A 22,507-nucleotide genomic window follows, 5' to 3' on the forward strand; every position below is an offset into this window, starting at 1 on the left:
ATCCCCACCCCCTGGAGCTATCTGACAAGTTCCTCCACCTTTACTGATTTCTGTGTGATTCAGGTTCCCCATAACCCCCACGTTCCGACTGTAATGCTGCCCCCAGTGTCCTCCCATGTCATTTATTCTAGATTGGTTTTATAGCAAATGGAGTGCTTGGCATTCTTCATGGGGAGATCCTGCCCACCTGAATGTAAAACCCAATCTGTGCTTTTGAGACCAGGTGAAATTTCACATTGCATTGCTCCATCTTGATTTTTAGTGTATCTGTCTGGCCCAGACCTGTTGAGAGGGCAGAGAATGGACGGACTCTAACCAGGACCATAGGTGACTGTCAGCATCCCGAGTGCTGCTCTGCACTCCAAACATACTCCAGCTTGTGGTCATGTAACTAGAAGGGCCTTATCGAAACTGCCTCTGTCTTGAGCTAGTCCTGTCCTCGTTACAGTCACCTGCTCCTGCACCTCTTCATAGGCTTCATTTGCATGAGCCTAAATGGGCAGCATCTTTGGTACTGACTTCACTCGTGAGAAAGGGAAGTCAGAGAACATGCCATTCTGTGACCCTGAGACTGTTGCTGAGAGCCCTCAGAGGATCCTTCACAGACAGCTCGATTCTGACCAAAGCAAAGCCGTGATGACTTGACACTTACTTCCAAGATGAGGTAACTTGGCAAAAAGTCATGGAATCATAGAATTCTAAATCTGAAAAATACTTCAGACATCATCTCCTTGATGTCACTCAGTTTGCAAAAGAGAAGACTGTGCCCCAGAAAAATTAAAATGCACGTGCTATACCATCCAAAGAAAATCTCAGGTCTCCCAATTTCTAAGCAAGCCATGCCCTTCCCGCTGAACCACACTCTCTTTACGTGTCCACTCCAAAGCGGTAGAGAGTGCTAGGATTCCATCTCAGAGCCTGCAGCTCTCCCTCCTCTTCCAAGTTGTTGAATTTACAGCAGAGAAATCATCTCCAGGGCCTGTGATTGTTGACAAAGCTATGATTATTGTCCAGCGTCAGGACAAGCTCATTTGCTCAGGAACTTAGGCATGTTCTCTAATCAGGTAAAATGTTTTTTGATTATATATTCTTACCTTTATTTTAATCCACAGTCCTCTTTCCCTGGGTCTCTGGCCTTTCACGAGGGCCTCTGGGCTGGGACTCTCATATTCCAAAACCCTCCCTTCTATTCCTTCTCAATCAAATGTCCTTCAGATGAAACTGCCCCAGTAATGGATGAAGAAGATCAGCCTGAGCATATGAGTTACCTGTTGTTGTACAACTTACCCCGAAAACCAGTGGCTTTGTAGAACAAATATTTATTACCTCACAGCTTCTCTGGGCCTAGAGTCTAGCTGAGGGCGAGCTGAGGGTCAGGGTCTCTTACAAGGCTACAGGTATCTCTAGGCTCAGCAGCTCACATGGTTATTGGCACAATTCTTCGTGGACTGCTGGACTGAGGTCCATCATTCAACTGGTGGCTGGCAGCTGCTTCGGTTTCTTGTCATGTGGGCCTCTCCACAGGGCAGCTCACAAGATGGCACTGGCTTCATTAGACTGAACAAGCAAAAAGAAGAGAGTATATGGGCAAGACATAAGTCACAGTCTTTGATAAGCTAATCTCAGAAGTGACATCCCATTCACATGACTCCAGAGCAACAGTCACTGCTGCACCCAGCATGTATTCACAAGGGAGGGGATTACACAGGAGTGTGACAACAGGGGACAAGGTCATTGAAGGCCGCCTCAGAGGTCTGCCCACTGCATTTACTCATCTAGTTAAGTATCTCACACAAAGCTTTATCGATGACTGATAGATTTAGTGCTCCCTGGAGATTATTGCCTGCTCTGGCTATGTTCCCACTTTCCATTACAGAAGAAAAGGGATCAGAAACTTGATACATCTCATTGTCATTTAACAAACATTTATTAAGCATTTACATGTGCTAAGCACAATGGTAAGGAAGATAAAATTTGAGAGGTGAGGTTGATGCTGTTCAGAGTTCTGGGGAGCATCTCAGGAACACTTGATTTGACCCTAGAGGAGGTGACAATGAAGCAAATGCCTAGAGGAGCAGCAGGAGCTAATCTGACCACACTGGGGCAGTCATAGGGCTCCTGATAGGCCTTCAGGCAAGGGAGAGAGAGCGCAGGCCTCCTATAGATTGAAGCAGCTGTCACCCATCACTGACATCTTTGCACCAGTGTATACCTCCTCCAAGACCAACGCTAGTCTGAAGGCTTTCCTGAAGCTGTGGCCTTGGGCCTGATTGAAGTATGTGAATATCGATTGGCTGTGGTTTGTGCCTCTCCCAGGACGGTTGTGATTTATTGACCTACCAGGATGCCAAACCAGTGTTGCTCTGCTGGAGCCAGAATTCACAGAAAGCTCTGGACAGTTCCATCCTCACACTGTTTTAATCCAACGTGGCCCTAAAGCCCAGGGCTGGTACTTGAGATCCGTTGGGGAAAATTGTGCCTTCCTGGCAGTCTTCACCTTTCTCTTTCTACTGCTCTGAACAAAGACAGTTTCTGGAGTCTGTTCTTCATCTTCTCAGAAAGCACATCCTGGGCACTGATCCCAGGAAGAAGGCCTGATTCTTTTCAAGCTGATGGTGGGCAGTAGTTTCATTTCCTGATCCTAGAGCTTCAGCCACATGTGGCTGGCCACCTCGGGCATCCCTTTGGCCTCATCCCCCATCATAATTTTCCTATTAAAATATTTGCGGAGGTTCAGTTTCATGTTCTTAAAAAGCAACCTAGTCATTTATCTTGGGTCTTGCGACTCTGACATTCAGTCCTCAGGCAGCGGTGCTTGGCCCAGATCTCACTGAGGGAGATTTATTCAATAGTTGCCATGTGCTTGATGCTGGGTCGGCCCTCTGCGGGGATGACAGACAACTGTCACACAGTGAAGTGAGTGCATTGCACAAGCCACATGCTCAGGTAAGCAAAAAAGAAATCTTGAACTGGATTCATTTCCCTCCTGAGTTCTTGCTGTCTCAGCTGGACAGAGTCTGGGCATTTCCAGGCAAACTCTGAAGCCAGTCATCTCAGATTCTTATCACCCTTCCCGCCCCAGAGATGGGTGCTATGCCTTGGGGAACTAGTGCTGGGCGCTGTGGCATCAGGGAAGGAGTATCCACAGCTCCAACTTGATATATGCTGAGGCTGTTATGTCCTTTGCTTGTGGCCAGGCCTGGTTCTCTCCTCACTCTGCAACTGAGGCAGCCGAACTCATCGGCTTCTCTAGCAGCCAAGGTGCACACATGATCTCAGTGAGGCTTTAACTCTTCCATGACAGAGAGATAACTTGAGGCTCATTGCCTCTGCAGCAATGAAAAACCATTGGCTGCTGGGGTGCATGGGGTCCTTCCTTGATGTCCAAGCAACCCAGGCATTGATCTTGAGTCTGTGCCTCTCAGCTCTTGGAGGCCCCAAAAAGGTCCTGGCTTCGCCAGTGTCCACCACTTCTGTGATCTCCTGTGTCCCAAATTGTACTGGCTCATAGGACGTTCCTGCAAAGCCATGCCACTGCATCACACTTTCTTTCTTTTTTTTTTTTTTTTTTTTTTTATATTTATTCATGATAGACACAGAGAGAGAGAGAAGCAGGCTCCATGCAGGGAGCCCGACGTGGGACTCGATCCCAGGTCTCCAGGATCATGCCCTGGGCGCTTAAACCGCTGAGCCACCCAGGCTGCCCTGTGTCATGCTTTCTTGCTTTTCTACAGATTCTTTTTTTTCTTTTAAAGATTTTATTTATTTGACAGAGAGAGCACAAGCAGGCGGAGTAGAAGGCGGAGGGAGTGGGAGAAGCAGGCTCCCCACTGAGCAGAGAGCCCTATGCAGGGCTCAATCCCAGGACCCCGGGATCATGACCTGAGCCGAAGGCAGACACTTAACCAACTAAGCCACCCAGGCACCCCTCTACAGACTCTCTTACTCTTTCCTAGCTTCATTGTCTCGTTTGGATTGAGGCTAGGACTGCTAGATCTGGCTGTTCATAAGCACTTTCCAAACCAGAGTGAATTTTATACTTTATTATTTGCCCCCTCTCCCCCTAAAAATGGCCAAAAAAGTAGAGAATGATGGTGAGTATAGGATAAAGGTGGAGGTGGTTCCCCAAAATGCAATGATTAATGTATGATAACGTTATCTAACCAAAACAGGATTCCTGAGATATTGAGGAAAAAAACACATACCCTAAAAAAAATTAATAATAATAAATATTTTATAAGCACTGGCAGAAATAAAATATTTCACAAAATAGAACATGTTTAATTGTCAGTGGGAAATATTGTGAAGTTAAACAATAGCAAAAATAGCAAAAAGATTTCATAATATTCCACTGTATGGATAAACCACATTCTGTTAATTCATCCACCAATCAACTTTTGGTTATTTCCACTTTTGGCCTATTAAACTGTAGCCAATGGACATTTGTGTACAAGTTTTGAGTAGGCATATGTTTTCATTTCTCTTGGGCAGGTAGGAGTCAGGTTGCTGGGTTATATGGTAAGCTTATGTTTACCATTTTAAGAAACTGCCAAACTGTTTTCCAGAGTGGTTGTACCATGTTACAGTCCCATCAGCAGTTTATTTTTTTTTAAATATTATATTTATTTATTTATTTATGACAAACAGAGAGAGAGAGAGAGGCAGAGACACAGGCAGAAGGAGAAGCAGGCTCCACACAGGGAGCCCAATGTGGGACTCAGTCTCGGGACTCCAGGACCACGCCCTGGGCCGAAGGCAGACACCAAACTGCTGAGCCATCCAGGGATCCCCCCCATCAGCAGTTTACAAGGGTTTCAGTTTTTCCATATCTGTTAGTCTTTTTGATTGTAGCTATTTCAGTAGATAAGTGGTATCTCATTGTAATTTCAGTTTTCATTTCCCTACTGATAACTCATGTTGAGCATTTTTCATGTGACTATGATCCCATTTGTACATCTTCTTCAATGAAATATCTATTCAAATCTTTTAATTTTTTTTAAAGATTTTATTTATTTATTCATGAGAGACACACACAGAGAGAGAGGCAGAGACACAGGCAGAGGGAGAAGCAGGCTCCATGCAGGGAGCCTGACGTGGGACTCGATCCAGGATCACGCCCTGGGCTGCAGGCGGCGCTAAACCACTGCGCCACTGGGGCTGCCCTATCTATTCAAATCTTTGCCTGTTTTGTAGTTGGGTTGTTTATCTTCTTAATATTCAGCTGCAAGAGTTTTTTATGTGTTCTGGACACAAGTTTGTTTTTTGTTTAGTTCATTCTTTTTTTTTTTCATTTCCACTTTTTGACACATTAATTTGTAAGATATTTAAAGTGTACTTTGGGGTGACCTAATATTACACATACATGGTGAAATGATTCTATCTAGGTAATTAATATATCTATAATCTCACATATTTGTCTTTTTATATGTGTGAGAACATTGAAATTTTACTCTCTTAGCAAATTTCAGATACACTGTAGGGTTCTCAACTATAGTCACCATGTTTTACATCAGATCCTCAGACCTTATTTCTGTTGTAGCTGAAAGTTTGTAGCCTTTTACCATCCTCTCCCTATTTTCCTCAACCCTCAGCCCCAACTACTTTTCTACTGTTTCTGTGAGTTTGACTCTTTAGTTTCCACATAGAAGTGAGACTGCAGTATTTGTCTTCTTCTCTCCAGCTTATTTCACTTAACATAATGCCCTCAGGGTCCATCCATAATTGTTGCAAACAGCAGGACATTCTTTCTAATGGTTGAATAGTATTCCATTGTACATAATACACCACATCTTGTTTGACCATTTATCTGTGATGGGCACTTAGATTATTTCCATATCTTAGCTACTGTGCATAATGCAGCAATAAACATAGGAGTGCAGATATTTCTTCTAGATCCTGTTTTCACTTTCTTTTCATCTTTTGAAGAACTTCTTATGTTGTTTCTGTAGTGCCTGCACCAGTTTACCTTCCCACCAGTAGTACAGAGGAGTTTCCTTTTCTCCATGTCTCCAGCAATATGTATCTCTTACCTTTTTTATAACCACACCTTTTTGATAACAGGTGTGAAGTGATATCTCATTGTGATTTTGATCTACATTTCCCTGATGATTCATGATTTTGAGCACCTTTTCACATACATGTTGGCCATTTGTATATCTTCTCTGGAAAAATGCTTGGTTCCTCTGTCCATTTTTTAATTAGATTGTTTTTGTTTTTGCTGTTGGGTTGTATGAACTCATTATCTATTTTGGATATTAACTTCCTTATCATATGTACGATTTACAAATATTTTGTCCCATTTGGTAGGTTGCTTTTCAATGGTTTCCTCACTGTGCAAAAGCTTTTTACTTTTGATGTAGTACTGCTTGTTTTTGTTTTTGTTGCCTTAGCTTTCGGTGTCAAATTTTTAAAAAATCACTGCAAAGACCCACAATTTTTTTTTATCAGATATAATTTACAAATATATTTTCCCAGTCTGTGACTTGTCTTTTTATTTTTCTTAGTGGTATCTTTTTGATAATAGTTTTATGGAGATATAATTCACACAGTGTCTTTTAAAACCTAAAATGCAGTCGTTTTTACTCTATTCACAGAACTGTGCAACTATCACCACAATCAACTTTAGAACAGCATCACCCTCTGAAAGAATCCCACACCCCCTTGCACTCGCTCCCCATTTCTCCCAGGCCCACAGCCCGAGGCAACCACTAGTCTACTTTCTATCTCTATGGATTTGCCTGTTGTGGACATTTCCTGGAAATGCAATCAGATAATATTCGGTCTTTTGTAACTGGCTTGATTTCTCTTACTACAATATCTTCAGGGTTTCCATGTTATAGCATGTATCCTAACTTCATTCCTTTATTTGCTGAATTCTATTTGGTCGACCCTTGAACAGTGTGGGGGGATATTAGGAGTACTGACCTCCTGCACAGTCACAAATCTGTGGATAACTTTTGACTCCCCCAAAACTTAACTACTAATAGCCTACAGTTGACCAGTAGCCTTATCCGTAAAATAGTTAACATCTATTTTGTATGTTGTATTACATGTATATGTATTCTTATAATAAAGTGAGCTAGAGAAAAGAAAATGTTGAAGAAAGTCATAAAGAAAATACATTTATAGTGCTGTGCTGTATTTATTTTAAAAATCCACATGTAAGTGGACTATGCAGTTCAAATCCATGTTGTTCAAGGGTCAACTATATTCCACATTTTTATTTAAATCATTCATCAGTTGATGGGCACTTGGATTGTTTCCACTTTTCAGCTGTTACATATCATGCTGCAGTGAACACTTGTATACAAATTTTTGTGTAGCCCCATGTTTTCATTTCTCTTGGGTATACACATATAGGAGTAGAATAGCTGGGTCATATAGCACTCAATGTTTAATCTTTTGAGGAACTGCCAGACTGTTTTCTAAAGCAGTAGGAATACACCGTTTTCCATTCCTGTCACCAGTAGCCATGGTTCCATGCTCCACACCCTTGTCAACACTTGTTATTATCTGTCTTTTTATTGTAGGCATCCCAGTGGGTGTGAAGTGGTGTTTCATTGTGGTTTTGATTTGCATCTCCCTAATGGTTCATGATGTCAAGCATCTTTTCATATGCTTATTGGATATTTGTATGTCTTCTTTGGAGAAATATCTATTCAGGCCCTTTGTCCATTTTTAGATTAGGTTACTTGTCATTTTATTATTGTCAAGAGGTTTTTCTGTATTCTAGATATAAGCCCCTTATCAGATAGATGATATGCAAAAATTTGCTCCCGTTCTGTGAGTTGTCTTTTTGCCTTCTTAAAGGTATATTTTTTTAAATAAATTAATTTTTATTGGTGTTCAATTTACCAACATACAGAAAAACACCCAGTGCTCATCCCGTCAAGTGTCCCCCTCAGTGCCCATCACCCAATCCCCCCCCATTAAAGGTATATTTTGAAAAAAGTTTTCAATTTTGATGAAATCCAATTTAACATTTTCTTTTGTAGCTTGTGCTTTACGTATTATATCTAAAAAACTATTGCCTAGGGGCCCCCCAGGGGGCTTAGCGGTTGAGCGTCTGCCTTGGGCTCAGGGCGTGGTCCCAGAGCCCCCAGATCGAGTCCCACATCGGGCTTCCTTCATGGAGCCTGCTTCTCCCTGTGTCTGCCTCTCTGTGTGTGTGTGTGTCTCTCATGAATAAATAAATAATATCTTTTAAAAAATAAAATAAACTATTGCCTAATCTTGTCTTCTAAAAGTTGTATGGGTTAGTTCTTTTTTTTTTCTTTTTTTAGATTTTATGTATTTATTCATGAGAGACGACAGAGAAAGAGAGGCAGAGACACAGACAGAGGGAGAAGCAAGCTCCATGCAGGAAGCCCGATGTGGGACTTGATCTAGGGACTCTGGGATCACGCACTGAGCCGAATGCAGACACACAACTGCTGAATCACCCAGGTGTCCCTGTATGGGTTAGTTCTTGTTTAGTATGATCCCTTTTGGGTTAATTTTGGTATATAATGTGAAATAAGGACCTAGGTTTCTATCATTTGTATCATGGGAAGATCTTAGAAAGTATGCTAAGTGATGAAAGCAAATTGCAAAATGATATGATACCATCCATATGATACCAAAATGATCTGATACCATCCATGCAAAATTTAAAAGCATGAATATCATACATTATTCATAGTTATATATGTACACATAAGTAAAAAAAATTCACCCCAAGATTTTTATAATCATTGACTCTGAAGGGGTGAGAGGAGGGACTGGGCCTAGACAGGACTGGTGGTCAAAGGGGTCTTCAGACTTATCTGCAATGTTCTTAGGTTGAAGTGAATTTGACAAAATATGGACAGTTATCAGTGTGGATGCTTTATCATGTTATACTTTTTAGCTCTCCGTATGTTTTAAATTTCTCAAAATACACATACATGCGCTTGCACAAATCAGAATTGAGAGTCACGGAGAACAAACCATTTCTGTCTAGTGCAGTGCCTGTACTGGCTGAAGCATTGAGGTAAGGCTTTGTGCATATAGGCCGTCAGCATGTTTGGAGCAGATTCTGTTGTGTGGGGAGTTTCTGAGCTAGATCCCCAAGAGAGAAATCTCTTTATCTGAACTCATTTGCATACTTTGGCTTATATTTTCCCAGTTTTGCTTCCATAAAAAACCCACTATATACCACAATCAGTTTCCCTTGCTCTGAACAGCAGCAGGGCCCAAATCTCAGGCAGCTCCCTTTAAGTAGAATTTTTAAATGTTATCCCATTGCTTTCTCCAAAACTATACCAGAGCCTTCGCAAGTAAAGTTCAATTTCCACTAAACATGTGTCCATTCTTACCTGGTCCTCATGGAATGCCCCAAAAAGATCTCACTGTGTACGTTTGACAAGTACAGTGACCTGGCCCCTGGGAAGCAGCCTGCAGCTGAGTTCTGACACACACTCAGGCACGTGGTTTATGTAGCCTGGGAGTTGCAGAGGTACAGAGTATATACGTCATTGCCCTTGGAGTAGATGGTTATTTCCACACTTCCATGAGCTATGTTGCCTGGCACAAAGCTCTTACTCTTTTCATCGTGTTTTTCTTTCATAATATGGGTACAAAAATGTATGCCCTTTCTATTCACAAGTTGTTGTGAGGGTCAAATGAGATAATGTACATAAGTGTGCTTGCAAACAAAAATTAAGGATGTTTGTATATCATTTCCTAACTGTGTGGCCCCAACCTGGCTCCGAACCTGGACCCAGCTACTCTGTCAATCTGTCTACCTGCAAGCCCACTCCCTCCATGCTAGCCTCTACTTTCCCTCCCAGTCTTAGTCCAGTCTCATGGCTTTCTCTCTCCTTCTCCCTGCCCCCTCTTCCTTTCTTTTCTTTTCTTTTTTTTCCTTTTCTTCCTCTCTGCAGTCCTGGAGGCAGCCCGACTCCTTCCTTTCAAATGTGATCCTGCAGTGCACTGCCCAACTGAACCGCAGCTGTGTCGGCTGGCTTAGATAGACTGTGAAAAAGCACTTTCCCCTCCCTCAAAGAGGTAAGATACCTGAGATAACATGTTTTATGTCTTTGATTCTCTCAGGCTCAGGCCACAGGGTCACCACATACATCGCCCACACATGGAGGTGGCCGCCCAATGCCCATGCCCGTCCGCTCAACGTCAGCTGGCTCCACCCCCACCCACTGTCCACAGGACCCCCTGAGTGGAGTCGGGGGAGACATGCAGGAGGCCTTTGCACAAGGTGAGATTTGGGAACAGGATATAATGGAGAGCTAGAGGGGTTTGGAAACATAAACACGATTCCGACTGAGATTTTTCCAGTTTCTTTTCTTTTGTGTGCATAACTTCAAGTGATCCTGATTTTCATATATGGTATAAATAAGTCAGGTGCTGGTCCCTTCTCATTAGATGGGCTGATCTCCCAATGGGAGGTCTACAGGCTGTATATGTGTGTGAAGAGCAGGCCTCCAGGACTTCTGTCCTCTTTTTCCCAGGTTAAGGGAAGTGCCTCATCCTTTGGGCTTTGCCTCCTCCAGAGAGGAAGTGGATGGAGCAATTCCTACAGTTTTGCTTTGCCTGGGAAGTCTTTAGAGCAAGTTAGAGGAGGAAGTACTCTAAGAAACCTAAGTAGGACTTTGCTGGACACACGTTGAGCACAGGATTGTCACAACCAGCTGTGTTATGTAATTGGGGGATGACTTCGCAGCTGAGGGAGAGACCAAGAACAGGATGGTGCAGCTGCTGGAGAATAAAAGCCTGCCTCAGGCCAACTGTGAGCCGTATTCATTTTGGAATCCAACTCTCTTGATTGTGGCTAAGAATTTTCAGGTAGAGAAGAAGAGGGAGGAGAACGAGGGTTTGGGTGCCTCGTGCCTCTCACGTGCCCAGGAGTGGGTAGAGGTGCTGTGGCTGCCTCTCCCCTAGGTGTCCTGCACCAGGTCCGGGGCCTGGCAGACTGAGGCGGGCGCTCGGCTCTCTTCTCCACATCCACCCACCTGGCATTGCCATCTGCTCTGACTGTCCTCAGGTACGAGGAGAAACCTCCGCAATGACCTGCTGGTGGCTGCTGACTCCATCACCAACACCATGTCATCCCTGGTGAAGGAGCTCCATTCAGGTGAAGCCCAGAGCTCCCGCACGGCCTCACGCCTCCCCTTCCAGCCCCATGGCCTCCTCACTTCCTCAGCACTTGGTAAAACATCCTCATGCAGCACGCACTGCCTCAGCTCACCACTCAGTCTCTTGGCCTTCTAGGAACGCGCTGGACATCCTCACCCAGGGAGCCTCTGTCCCGCACGGGGCCACACGCACACAGTTACACATTATGTTTCTCTTAAGGATATTCCTTGTAGAACAAACACAGTCAAGAGTTTAAAGAAATTCAGATCTCTGTGCACATACACGTAGCCCCTTCCTCACCTAACTTGTCTTCCAGCAGCGCTGCATCTGCAGCCGCTCTTTCCTAGGGCTGCTCGACCACCTCGTTCTGAAGCTTTCCTGGATGACTGGAACCGAATTAGCCACAAAAGCTTCCGGACTTTCTCCCAGCTGCCTTTCTGCTCTCTCCTCTTTGATTTAGTTTGGAAACCCTATTCTCTCCTTTTGTCCATGACTAGGCTCTGATTTCACATGAAGTTCGTGGCCGGAGCCTGTTGCTCTTCACCCCGCTCTATTCCATCACACGTGTGGCTCCTTCCTCAATCTTTCCCACACTTAGCTCTTTTGGTGACTTTCTGGAGATGCTTACCTTGTTGCTCCCCTTACATAAAACCGAGGAAAGAGAGAAGAAATAAAAGGCCATTCCCATATCGTCATATTTTCAAAAATCCCCATGACTCTCTTAGTTTTGTAACTGCCAGATGTTTACTAACCTGTTTACAGTGGTCAGATTCCCATGTTCCCAATTAGACAAATGGGTTCCCTTCCTAAGTGCTACATATGGCTCTCTTGTTTCTTTTCAGCTAATATAGTCTTTTAAATACCTCAAAGTAGATTAACAAGGTTATTAAATAAAAAGATAAAGCAGGTTTTCCATGGGCTGTTCAAACACATCCACTGAAACCATCAGTCCATGCTCTTAGGGCAGAGAGGTGTATGTCCTCAGACCTTCAAAGGACAAAACATATACCTTTAGTGTTGTCATGGGGCTGGCCCATGGCTTCCCTCTCATATCTGCCAATGTCCACTTAGAATAAGTGCATGGCCTAGGTTAGTTTTTCCAAGGCAGTTAAGATGCTGGTTCTCCCGTGTGGGGAGTATGAAGGTGACGCTGTCTCTGTTCTGGTACCATTTCTCAACCCTTGTCAGAAGCACCACCCTCTCCATAAACACACAGAAATAGAAGAGGTGACTGCCTTTGAGATGACTTCACAGGTGATTAGAAAGTCCCTTCCCTAATATAGTTTCCCAAAGATGCCAGAAATCCTACTTTTAGAAGGAATTTCAGGTCATGGAAATTAATCCACGTAGTGCCTCACGACTAGAGTTTGGGCAAGATCAATGTCTCATGAGCTCATCACACTAGGAGGAGAGGTAACTGGACACCATTAAACACACAGCACCCAGAGAGCCACCTCTGATGCTCTGCTCTCTCAAGCCCTGAAGTCCACAGGTAGATGTGGACTAAGTCTGCAGGTGACACCACATCTTTACAGAATGCAGGAATAGACTCCCTTTACATGTGAGGCTGCCAGCTTCTCAGTGAACAGGAGAGGCTTGCCCAGCACCCTCACATGTTTACTATCACTGCTGGGGGTTCTGTTAGGATGAGGTGAGATACTCAGATTGTCTTTAAATATTTTCCATAACATGTAAACATACTATTTATAGCCATAGCTTGTCCTCCTCATCTTTTTAAAAACATTTTCACAAATAACAGAATCTTAGGTTGGAAAAGATCCTAGAAGTCATTTAATCCAGCTTGCTTGCTGCCCAATATAAAAGTCCTCTGTTTGGATATTGCCAGTGAGCGCATTCATGACCAGTTCTAATCATGGGGAGGTTCTTATCAGGAAGCCAAAATTTACCTTTCTGTAAGCAATTCATCCTCATCCCACCCTCTGAAGCTACCCAAAGTAAATCTAGCCCTCCTATGCCTTTAATTTAGCCCATTAAGTATTTGGTGGCTGGTAACATGGCTGTCCCTATGCCTTCTCCTCTTGAAGGTGACTGTCCACTATTCCTTCAGCCATTCTTACATTCTTAATGTGACGTGGTTTTCACTTCACCATTTGGTTGCTTGCACTAGGATGTGGCCAAGAGTTTCAAGGCCCCAATTCACAGTGAGTTCCCAGAGCTGAGAGCACTTCTCCCTATCACGGGGTATCTGCTCCCTGCACAGCACAATGAACTGTGACCTCCCCGAGTGAGGCCCCTGGGAAAGCAACCTGAGAGGGCATTCACTTTTTCCACACACAGCCACTTTGCCATTCAGTCCTTTTAAGTTTGTTGTCAGCTAAAATTTCCAGTTTTTGGTTGTTTTCTCTTAACAGAAGTTAATGTAGGTATTCCTCACCACGTATTTGGATGGTTGCTTTCTTGAACCTGACTGCAAGATATTAGGTGTATCTCTAGTAGATGTGGTCACCTTAAGGAAAGCAGGCATAGAGATGAGGGAGCCACCCCCACCCCAGTCACCAGGGAAGCGGGCCACAGAGCCTTCAGCAGGCTGGGTGACCTCAGCCTGTGCCACCCCTAGGGGCTCAGAGCTCATGGGTAAGTGCTAGGGTGTGCACCGTGCACGGTGCAGATGAGGTGAGTGTCAGCGCCCTTGGAGGCCTGTGACCGTAAGCCTTTAGCTAGGGTTTCATCCCAAGCCTGCTAAGTCACTCCCTTCACCTTCCTCCCGTGCTTGTGCTGTGCTGAAGGGTCACGGGCCACCTTGGACTTGTTTTCACAGCAGAGGAAGGTACAGAGGAAGAAGAAGAGAAGAAGCAGAATGGGAAAGACAGAGGTAAAGACAGCTCACAGGACCCCTAGTTTGAGTGGGAGGCAGAGCTACTTAGCCCCTGAGGGAAACCAACCCCCCCCCCCCTTTCAGCTCTGCTTTTCTTCCTGCTGCCCTTTCCCCAGAGCTTTCAGATCCCCACAGTGCCTTCTGTCTCCTTTCCCCAGCTGGCCATCAAGGAGGTGGTGGTGTCAGGTGATCAACAGAAGCTGCCTCATTTCCCAATTCTATGAGAGATGGTTCAGATATAGAAAGTAGATACCAGGAAAGCACACAACATGACCCTTTGCCTCCAGGAGTTTATAATATAGTTATGGAGGCAAGACAGAGATATGCAAAATAAATAGGAGATAAAATGAAGTGGCAGGAAAAGTTAATCATCAAACTTCGAGTGTGTGATTATAAATACAAGAAGGGTTTCTGCAAAGGAAGAGATTATTGTGGGCAGAATAGCCAAATGGTTTTGTGACCTAAATGGAAGAATTAAAAGCAATAAAGAAAGGTATCAGCAAAGGAGAGTAATGCCTTCCTAGTTTTATTGGATATAAAACCTGCTTAATAACTTGTTATGCACAAAGAGCTGTGCTAAATGATGTCCGTATATTATCTAATTAATACTTACCAACCCTGAGAGATATATAATGATGTCCCTATTTTACCAATGAGAAAATAGGCTCTTTGAACTGGGTCTTTCTGACTCCGTGCCTCGCACTCTTAATCTTCATGTGTCTGTGTTATGCTGAACACATAACATTTGAGAGTTAGCCATTATTTCTATCATATATTAATATGTGTATTTTCTGGATTCCTCCAACCATAAGCTCCACAAGGTGGAGATTTTGGTCTCTTTTGTTCAGGAGGTATCCCCAGCACCCACAACAGTGCCTGGCACATAGTGGGATATCAGCAAATGAACAAATACAGGGAAATAAGCCACGTGATGTGCTGGAGAGTGCTTCATCAGGTTGGGAGTGGGAGTGGCCCCAAGGAGGCTGGGCTGTAGAAGACATGCCCACTCTCTCCACCTCTGCTGCATGCTCTGCACTGAGCACACCCTTTCTGTGTGATTTCACAGCCCACGAGGAAGGATTTGAGACAGGGCTCAGAGCGGTGACATCACCTGCACAGATCGTGGTAGCTGGCAGAGCCGGGATGCAGGCTGGGCGGCTGACTCGGCCCCCGTGCTGTCATCTGAGTGGCTGGTAGACTAGGCAAAGCGAGGAAAGTGGGAAAAGGGAAAGTGGGAAAAGACTAGAAAAAGTGGGAAAAGGAAGGGTGGGAAGAAGCTGCTTGGGAGCTGCAGGCAAGGAAGGTGCGATGGGAAAGGAGGAGTGCCTGGGGCCGAGCCTCTGCAGTGCCGCCTGCCCACGGGGCTAGCATGGGGGAGACAGGCAGGTGTTCGGAGTCACCACCAGGACTCGGGGGCGGCCGAGGAGGATACAGAGAGAAGAGAGAAATGTAGTCCAGGTGCCACAGTTGTCTAGTGAGTCAGAGCGAGGCCTGCGAGGCAGTGGATGGTAACTGTGAGGAATTGAGGAGTGACGTATGTGGCACGGTCACCAGAATGTCAGAAGTAGGGGTCAGCTACGTCGGAGACCTCTAGCAGTGCTACAGGGAATGGCAGAGGAGACCAACTTGCTGTGCTGAGAGCGGACGAGGAAGAAGGCAGGAGGCTTGTGATGCAAGGGGTGAAGAGGGAAGGAGAGGCACAGAGACAAGGTTACACTCCATAAGCACGTGCTGCAGTCACACGCACACACACACAACCCAACCGGATCCCGGCGTTCATGTGGAATGTTCTTGGCTGAAGACGTAACAGCTGCTGCTTTGGCCTCTCTTCCCATTGACCCTCCCTTCCCCATAGCTGTTCCCATGGCTTCTCCTCAGCCTCCCTGCATTCCTTGCGGCCCACGGAGGGTGGCCCCGACCCCTGGGGCCTTGCCCTGACTGTGGACTGCAGCCCTGGTCCCAGTTCAGGGCTGGCTGCAGGCTGTGTCTCACATGTGGACGGGCATGGCTTCCCTTGCCTGCCGCCTCCTGGCCTCGGGGGCCTGTGTCTGCACCCATCTTCCCTGCCAGCATCTCTCCTTTCTGGCCCTCTTGCTCTTGAGGTCTCCCCATGTCTCCTCCAGTGCACACAGCAGCCTTTCTGTCTGTCCCTGTGAGACCCTGAGAAGGGACCTGAGTTTCTGTTTCTGTGGCCTTAGGTGCCATCCTGAGGGAAAGAGTGTTAAGAGTCGAGGTGAGACGTGAGTGTGGTTTTAAACAAATGTTTGACTCTCAGCATTATAGGGGTCCCAGGATATGTTTTTGTAGCGGCACTGGAGTCAGTATGTGGGTTGGGGTATAAGGTGAGTGTTTTTATGGATGGACCTTCTGACTGTCTGCCGTGGTCTGGGCATGAATTTTTACTGTAGACCAACATGGCAGTAACTGGTGTCGCCAAGGCATCAGAGAACAGTAACTGTCAACCATAGAGAAAGAGGAGCTTTGCTTCTTTGGGGTTGAAATCATGCGGACCTAACCTAAACACAACTTGGTCAGCACCCTGTCAGGCAGACATAGTCTTTTCGGTGCAAAAGCCATAAGAGCCAAATGGACCCTTCCGAAGAATTCATGACCGAGCTGGACTTCCCCACCACGTTCGCCCCTACCGCAGCCCTCTCTCTGCCTGCCCCTGGATCTCTGGCTGGCTGCATCCTAGGGAATGCTTCTGCTCCGCTGGGGTGCCCTCTGACTTCGCATCCCCTCACTGCTCACCTGGAGTGGTGAGGCTTGTAACCAAGACCGCATAGATGAAATCGACTAACATATTACTTCAGAGCCCGAATTTCATCTCAGCCCCTCCAGAGCCTCATTTTATGCTCCTTTGTCCTTTAGAATTGCCTCTCCAGAACCTGCCACCCACGTGTTGGGAGCTGTAAATGCAGCTTGCATGCCCTGAGAAGGCTCGTGCAGGTCTGGTACACTGACAACAGTGGCCCTCTGTGAATTCTCAGGCTTTTGAGGGTGCAGGCAGTGTTCGAGACCTCAGGGCGAGCAGCAGTGATTTAGCATTCCCGATCAGATGTGCCTGCAGGCAGGAAATACTGCCTGTATCAACACTTAATTCCTTCTCACCTTGGTCACTTTCAGAATCAGGGGATGGGCCATGCCCCCTGATGTAACCACTCCCTAGATTTTCACATTAGTACTATTATTCTCCTCCCAAGAATGCTTGTCTGGCTGTGGTTTTTTTTATTATTATTATTTTATTTATTTATTCATGAGAGACAGAGAGAGAGAGAGAGGCAGGGACACAAGCAGAGAAGGAGGTTCCATGTAGGGAGCCGGATATGGGACTCGATCTGGGGACTCCAGGATCACACCCTGGGCCCAAGGCAGGCACTCAACTGCTGAACCACCCGGGCTGCCCTTGTCTGGCTGTTTTATGTTTGTGGCAGTTGCTGGTTGTAGGTAGCATGACTCTCCCAGCCTGTTTCATAACTGGTCAGGAAAAGTCAGCATACGGGGAGGGGAGAGAGGAGAGGCAAGTCCAGAAGCCTGGCACAGATGAGGGTCTGTGGGCTGGGGAGTCAGTCCCCTGGGAGAAGACACAGAATGGTGAGGAGACCCCGGGTGTGACGTCCGTGTGTTGTTTGTGTCCGTGCTGTACAGGTTAGCAGAGGAGCCGGGACAGAGAAGAAGCGCGGGTGAGTACCATGTTCTCCGCCCTCCCCACGGCCCCCTTCCCTTTGCAGCTAAGGTCTTCCTTCTCCTCCTCCCTTGCCCTGGTCACACTCTCCAAGCCAGAGCCATCCTGAGGGATGGGGATTCAAGTGAAGGGTCTCCTGTAAAGAGCCCAGCTCTACCTTTTCCCTTTGCCCCAGCCCTGCCATCATACCGTCTCAGCCCCTCTCCTGGGCTCTGAACCATCCTGCTCTACATGGGGCATGGCCTGGGCCTCGGGCGGGACCTGTGTCTGGATGCAGCTGGCAGACCAGGAGCTGCTAGCTGAAACACACTCCGGGAGCAGGTGGCCGAGGCCATCCGGCCACCTTTGCCACCTTGCTCCTGGTGGCCCATGCCACTGTCATCTCTCTCCAGGGGTCCAAACCACTGCCCTTGGGTTCCAACACCCAGACCTGTGACCTGCCACTGTGCCTGACCACAGATGGAATTTCAGGCATACAGTATCACCCTCGCTCCACAAAGCCACCCAAACCCCTTCTCATCGGGCCTGCTAACCCGCACCCTCTCACGTCCTAAACAACTAAGGAGAGCACAGAATTCCCCAGAGGACAGTGCTCGTTGCTGTAGGAATTTGGTCTTTCACATCTTTCCATCTGAGGACCTTAATTCTGCTTTCCCCCTGGTTCCAAGATATTACAGCTTTGGGGCCTCTCTCTAGAAAGAAGGGATGAAAATAATTGGGCAACCAAAGCTGTTCCAAAGAAGCATTTTTTTCCAGGCTAGATGTCTTTGGTCTGGTGAGATGTCTTTATCCATCTTGCCTCCCCTCTCCTCCCCAACTTCTTACTGGTGAAAGTCAGGCCATCTTCCTCAGTGACAGACCTTCCAGGCAGAAGAGCCAGGGCAGCAGCCCCACTATCCTGTACAAAGAACTTTGCCAAGCCCTTCTGAGGCATCCAATCCTGGAGCAGCCTCCCAGCCCTTTCCTGATGACCTCTCTCCCATCGGCCCCAGGCCGTTGAGGGGGTTCCCTTCTCCTCTCTGCTGTCTCTGGGAAGCACCCACGCCCCTGGAAAGCTCGAGGCCTCCGGGGCCTGGGCATGGCTCTGCCCGAACCCACTGCACATTCAGGCAAGGCCCTTCCCCATAGCAGGCTGGGATGCCCCAGCCAAGGAGGGAGTCAGGAGCTGACTTGCCCCTCACAAGCCTGCCAGAGTCCCTCTCCCCGGAGAGGGAGCACAGGAACCAGGGGTAAGGAGAAGGCACGTGGGAGCCATCCGTCTCACCTTCCTCATGCAGATGAGGAAATGAAGCCCATGGCCTGGGAGCTTGGGGCCAGAAGCAGGCTCAGAGTGGGCTGCCCGGTGCTCTCCTCTGAGCCTGTCAGGACTTACGAGAAAGGGTCAGGGGAAAAGCAGGACACCTCAGGTGGCTCAGTTTCACAGACCATTCTGCTGTCTTCTGGCCTGAGGCTGAGGCTCCCTTCCCTCCCACCCAGGGTTTGTAGGCACTTCTCCAAGTTGAGGGTCCTTCTTCCTAGTCACAACCCTTCTTCCCAAAACACCACATTCCAAACCTTGCATCGTGAGCCCATTTCCCTCTTCCTTGAAACATTCCCCGACGCTGTGACCTCAGCAGCAACTCCAAAAACTCCAGGGACCCCAGAAAAGAGATTGCCTCTTTCCCTAGAAGGGGGTGTGTTACCAGTTCTTTGCATCTCCCAAGTTGAAAGGGAAGCATCCCCGCAGCCCCACCCCAGGACATTGTCTTGTCCCCAGCAGATGTTAGCAGCATGTGCTCGGAGGCCCTCTCCAACGCGCCCCTGAATAACAGCGTGTCTGTCCTATATAGGCACAGGGAACATGCAGCAAGCTGGCGTTGACACGAGGAAGGCGAGGCCCTCCCCCGGAGGCGCATTCCTGTCCATCTTTCTGCTGCACACCTGGACCAGGCTTGCAGGCTGCCAGACATCACTACCTGGCAGGGAGCAGGGAGCCCCAGCCGGTGGGAAGTGGGAGGGACCGCCAGATGCTGCCGCTGCCACTGCCTCCGCCGCCGGGTGGGCCTCCCCCTTGCACAGTCCTGCATGAACTAGCATCTTCATCACTCCCCTCGGGCCACGAGTCTCATCTCTGCAACAGGAATTTACCGGGAGGTTGGAAAGAGAAAAGAAACAGCACGAATCTCCTGTGTGTGTGACCCTAATGGAGTTCTTGCCGGCACATGGGGTGCCCCCCAGGGTGGGGGCACAGGATCCCTTTCTACCTTTGACCTTTAAAAACCGACAGATTTTCTTCCCCGTATCGTATCGTGCAAAGACAACTTCGGGCCTTGCTCAGTTTTACAGACATTCACACCCTGGCCACAGCGCTAAAAATAGCCTCCTTCCTTTCTCTCACACTGGTTAGGCTTCCGCCCCGTTTGATGCCGAGGCTCTGCAGCCGAGGCGGGAAGGGGGAGCCGAGAGCTTGCACTGCAGCCCTGGACGGCTCCTCCTCCAGCAGCCAGAAGATTCTTTGCAGCAGAGCCAGCGGCCAGCCAGGCAGGGAGCACTGACCCGTGACCGCCAGAGGGAGCACTGACCCCCGGGCGCTGTGCTCGCGCCGCCTCTCCCCTTCTCAGGGTTCCATTCTGCTCTGGCACACATGATAATCAATCCCAATTCCCGGTGATTTTCATTTATTTTTTTCTGCTCCCTGGGCTCCAGGATGTTATTTTTAGTAGGAGAACTGCTATAAATATTTATAAAGGGCAGCGACTGGAATGAGTGAGAGGCCCCACAGCTGGCTCGCTCATCCCCCCGCCCCACGCCTCTGCAGACCCCTGCCCACTGCCTGAGGAGGCCGGTGCAGAGCCAGTGGGCTCAGCCCGCAGCCACACGGATGGGAGTCACGTGGAAACCTCGTGAGGGGGCAGTCAGGGGGAAACGGGTGGGGTTAACTCTGCATCCTTCCCTCCATCGCTCCCACCCCTGAAGGAGGTGAAGGCTTGTGTGGGGGAGTGCTGTGCCCAGTACCTCCATGTCATGAGTACTAAGTGTGAGGGGCAGGTGCAACTTGGATCACACTCCAGCTGTGTGAGAGCAAAAAGGAAACAGGAGCCTGAGGAGAAGCCGCCTTGCCTGTGGAGGGCTTGCCTCCCACAGCAGCTCCTGAGCGCCGCCTCAGCTCAACTGTGACCAACAGGGAGCCGAGGCCCTGGAAGGCCAGCAGGGGCTCTGGTAAAATAAAAGTACTGGTGGAAAGGTTCTCCCACACACTCAGGAAACAGGGATCCAGCCTTGCCCAGAGGGCCAGATGGGGCAAGAATGAGAGTGACCAAATGGAAAGTTCTGGGGGACACTCCGTGCCAGCCAATGGTGAGATTAGGTATGGGGGTGGCTGCAGCAAGGTCTCAGGGATGACTCTGTGAGGTGACTATATGCTTCCCCCACGATCCTGACTACCCACACCTTGTACCCTGCCCCCGAGCATAGGGCACCACCTTCCAGTTCCTCACATGAACAGTTTGCTTCTTCCAGAACAGAAAGAGCCAGAGAACAGTCAGATTAAAAGAACCAGTGGCTCCCAAACAGCCAGGTGCTCAGGCCAAGGTGCACATGGTGTGCAGTAGTGTCCTCCGGGCCCCAGGTGTGCCCCTCCACATCCGGGAAGCTGCCCAACTCCACAAGGCCCCCGTCACCACTCAGCAGGTCCTCGAGCCGAGGAGGAGCCTTCACGTCCTCAGCCACAGGAGGGGCTCTGGACTCCCAGCCTCTCACCTGCACATGAAGAGTGAGAAGGGGGACTCGAGAGCACCAGGGGGATGAGCTCCGATGCCAGCATGACCGTGCATGGGTGTTGGGTTTTATATCAATCCTTGCTGACAGCTGCGTTCCTTTACAGCTAGAACATCCACCATTATCTAAGGCCCCGAGGTGCCTCCTGACTTTTTGGCATCTGCTTTAGAATGCAGATCCGTATCAGAAGTTTGAAGCTCGTCCCTTTGCTCAACTCTGACCTAGAACACAGGTGTCATCCTGTAGGGAGGCACTTCCTTTTTAATTGCTCTGTGACCATCTAGGAGTCTAATTTAACCTGAGCAGATGATCTTTTAAGAGAAGTGACAGTTACAGTCAGCATCTTAGACCCCCTGGGCCGGTACTTTGTAGCTGTGAAGACCCCTAGAGAGGTCCCAAATGTGTCCTGGAGGAAGTGGAGGCTCTAACACGCTCAAGTGCAGAAATCCCAGCCGTGCCGAGGTTCCATGTCTTTTCACAGCCCCCTCATCTGCTGCTTGTGCTCTATCCACTGGCTGACTCCCCCTCTTTTGCATTGCTTACTCCCTGCTCCTGTAGTCCGTGACAGCTTCAGAAAGGTGCAGTTGCTATGGCAATGCCTAGAGCCATCTGAATTCCTGCTGCAGCTTCTGGAAGAAAAGGCTGATGAAGAACCATTCAGTGGATTCCAAATCTAGCCTCTGCTGGCCTCTCCTAAGCCAGGGGCCAGATGACTGTTACAAACTGGGAACGTGGGAGGTAGGTAGGCCACCTTCCCTGGGGAGATACTCCCATAGCAGCAAGCCACGTGCATCTGAACAGGTTCTCCACGTGTGGATCAGAGAACCAAGTGAGGCTTCTACCCGGGGCTCTTAGGAGAGACACGGTACCAGTGGCTCTCAAACTCAGAATCAGAATCCCCCAGAAGGCTCAGTAATATATGGAGAGCCAGGTCCCACCCCCAGTTTCTGATTCGGTAGCAGTTCTCATAAGCTCCTGGGTGCTATTGGCACTGCTGGCCATGTGAGGACCGCCATACACACTTATGAGCAGGAGTAAGGGTGCCGGAGCCACGGCCAGTCAGGTGGAGAGAGGCCAGAATCAGTGGTCTATTCTAAAGGAAGAAAAAGGAGGGTGGAGGG

General features: G+C 48.0%; 1 protein-coding gene across 11 annotated transcripts in view; it reads left to right on the forward strand.

Moving 5' to 3' along the window:
- Positions 1 to 19,573, forward strand: part of DTNB (dystrobrevin beta) — a 234,984-nt gene extending 215,411 nt beyond the window's left edge. For 5 of the 11 annotated variants that reach the window (XM_041756399.1, XM_041756393.1, XM_041756400.1 and 2 more), the window contains 4 exons: positions 10,072 to 10,231; positions 11,018 to 11,182; positions 17,594 to 17,628; positions 19,460 to 19,573. In XM_041756399.1, coding sequence (XP_041612333.1) covers positions 10,072 to 10,231; positions 11,018 to 11,182; positions 17,594 to 17,598 — 330 coding nt within the window. In that variant the 3' untranslated portion in view covers positions 17,599 to 17,628; positions 19,460 to 19,573. Of the gene's footprint in view, positions 1 to 10,071; positions 10,232 to 11,017; positions 11,183 to 13,888; positions 13,943 to 17,593; positions 17,629 to 19,459 lie in introns of all 11 variants that reach the window. The other 6 variants (XM_041756402.1, XM_041756396.1, XM_041756403.1 and 3 more) reach the window with 3 other exon arrangements.
- The last annotated feature ends 2,934 nt before the right edge of the window (positions 19,574 to 22,507 follow it).

The sequence above is a fragment of the Vulpes lagopus genome, chromosome 5 (genome assembly GCF_018345385.1).
Source record: "Vulpes lagopus strain Blue_001 chromosome 5, ASM1834538v1, whole genome shotgun sequence".
Lineage (NCBI taxonomy): Eukaryota > Metazoa > Chordata > Mammalia > Carnivora > Canidae > Vulpes > Vulpes lagopus.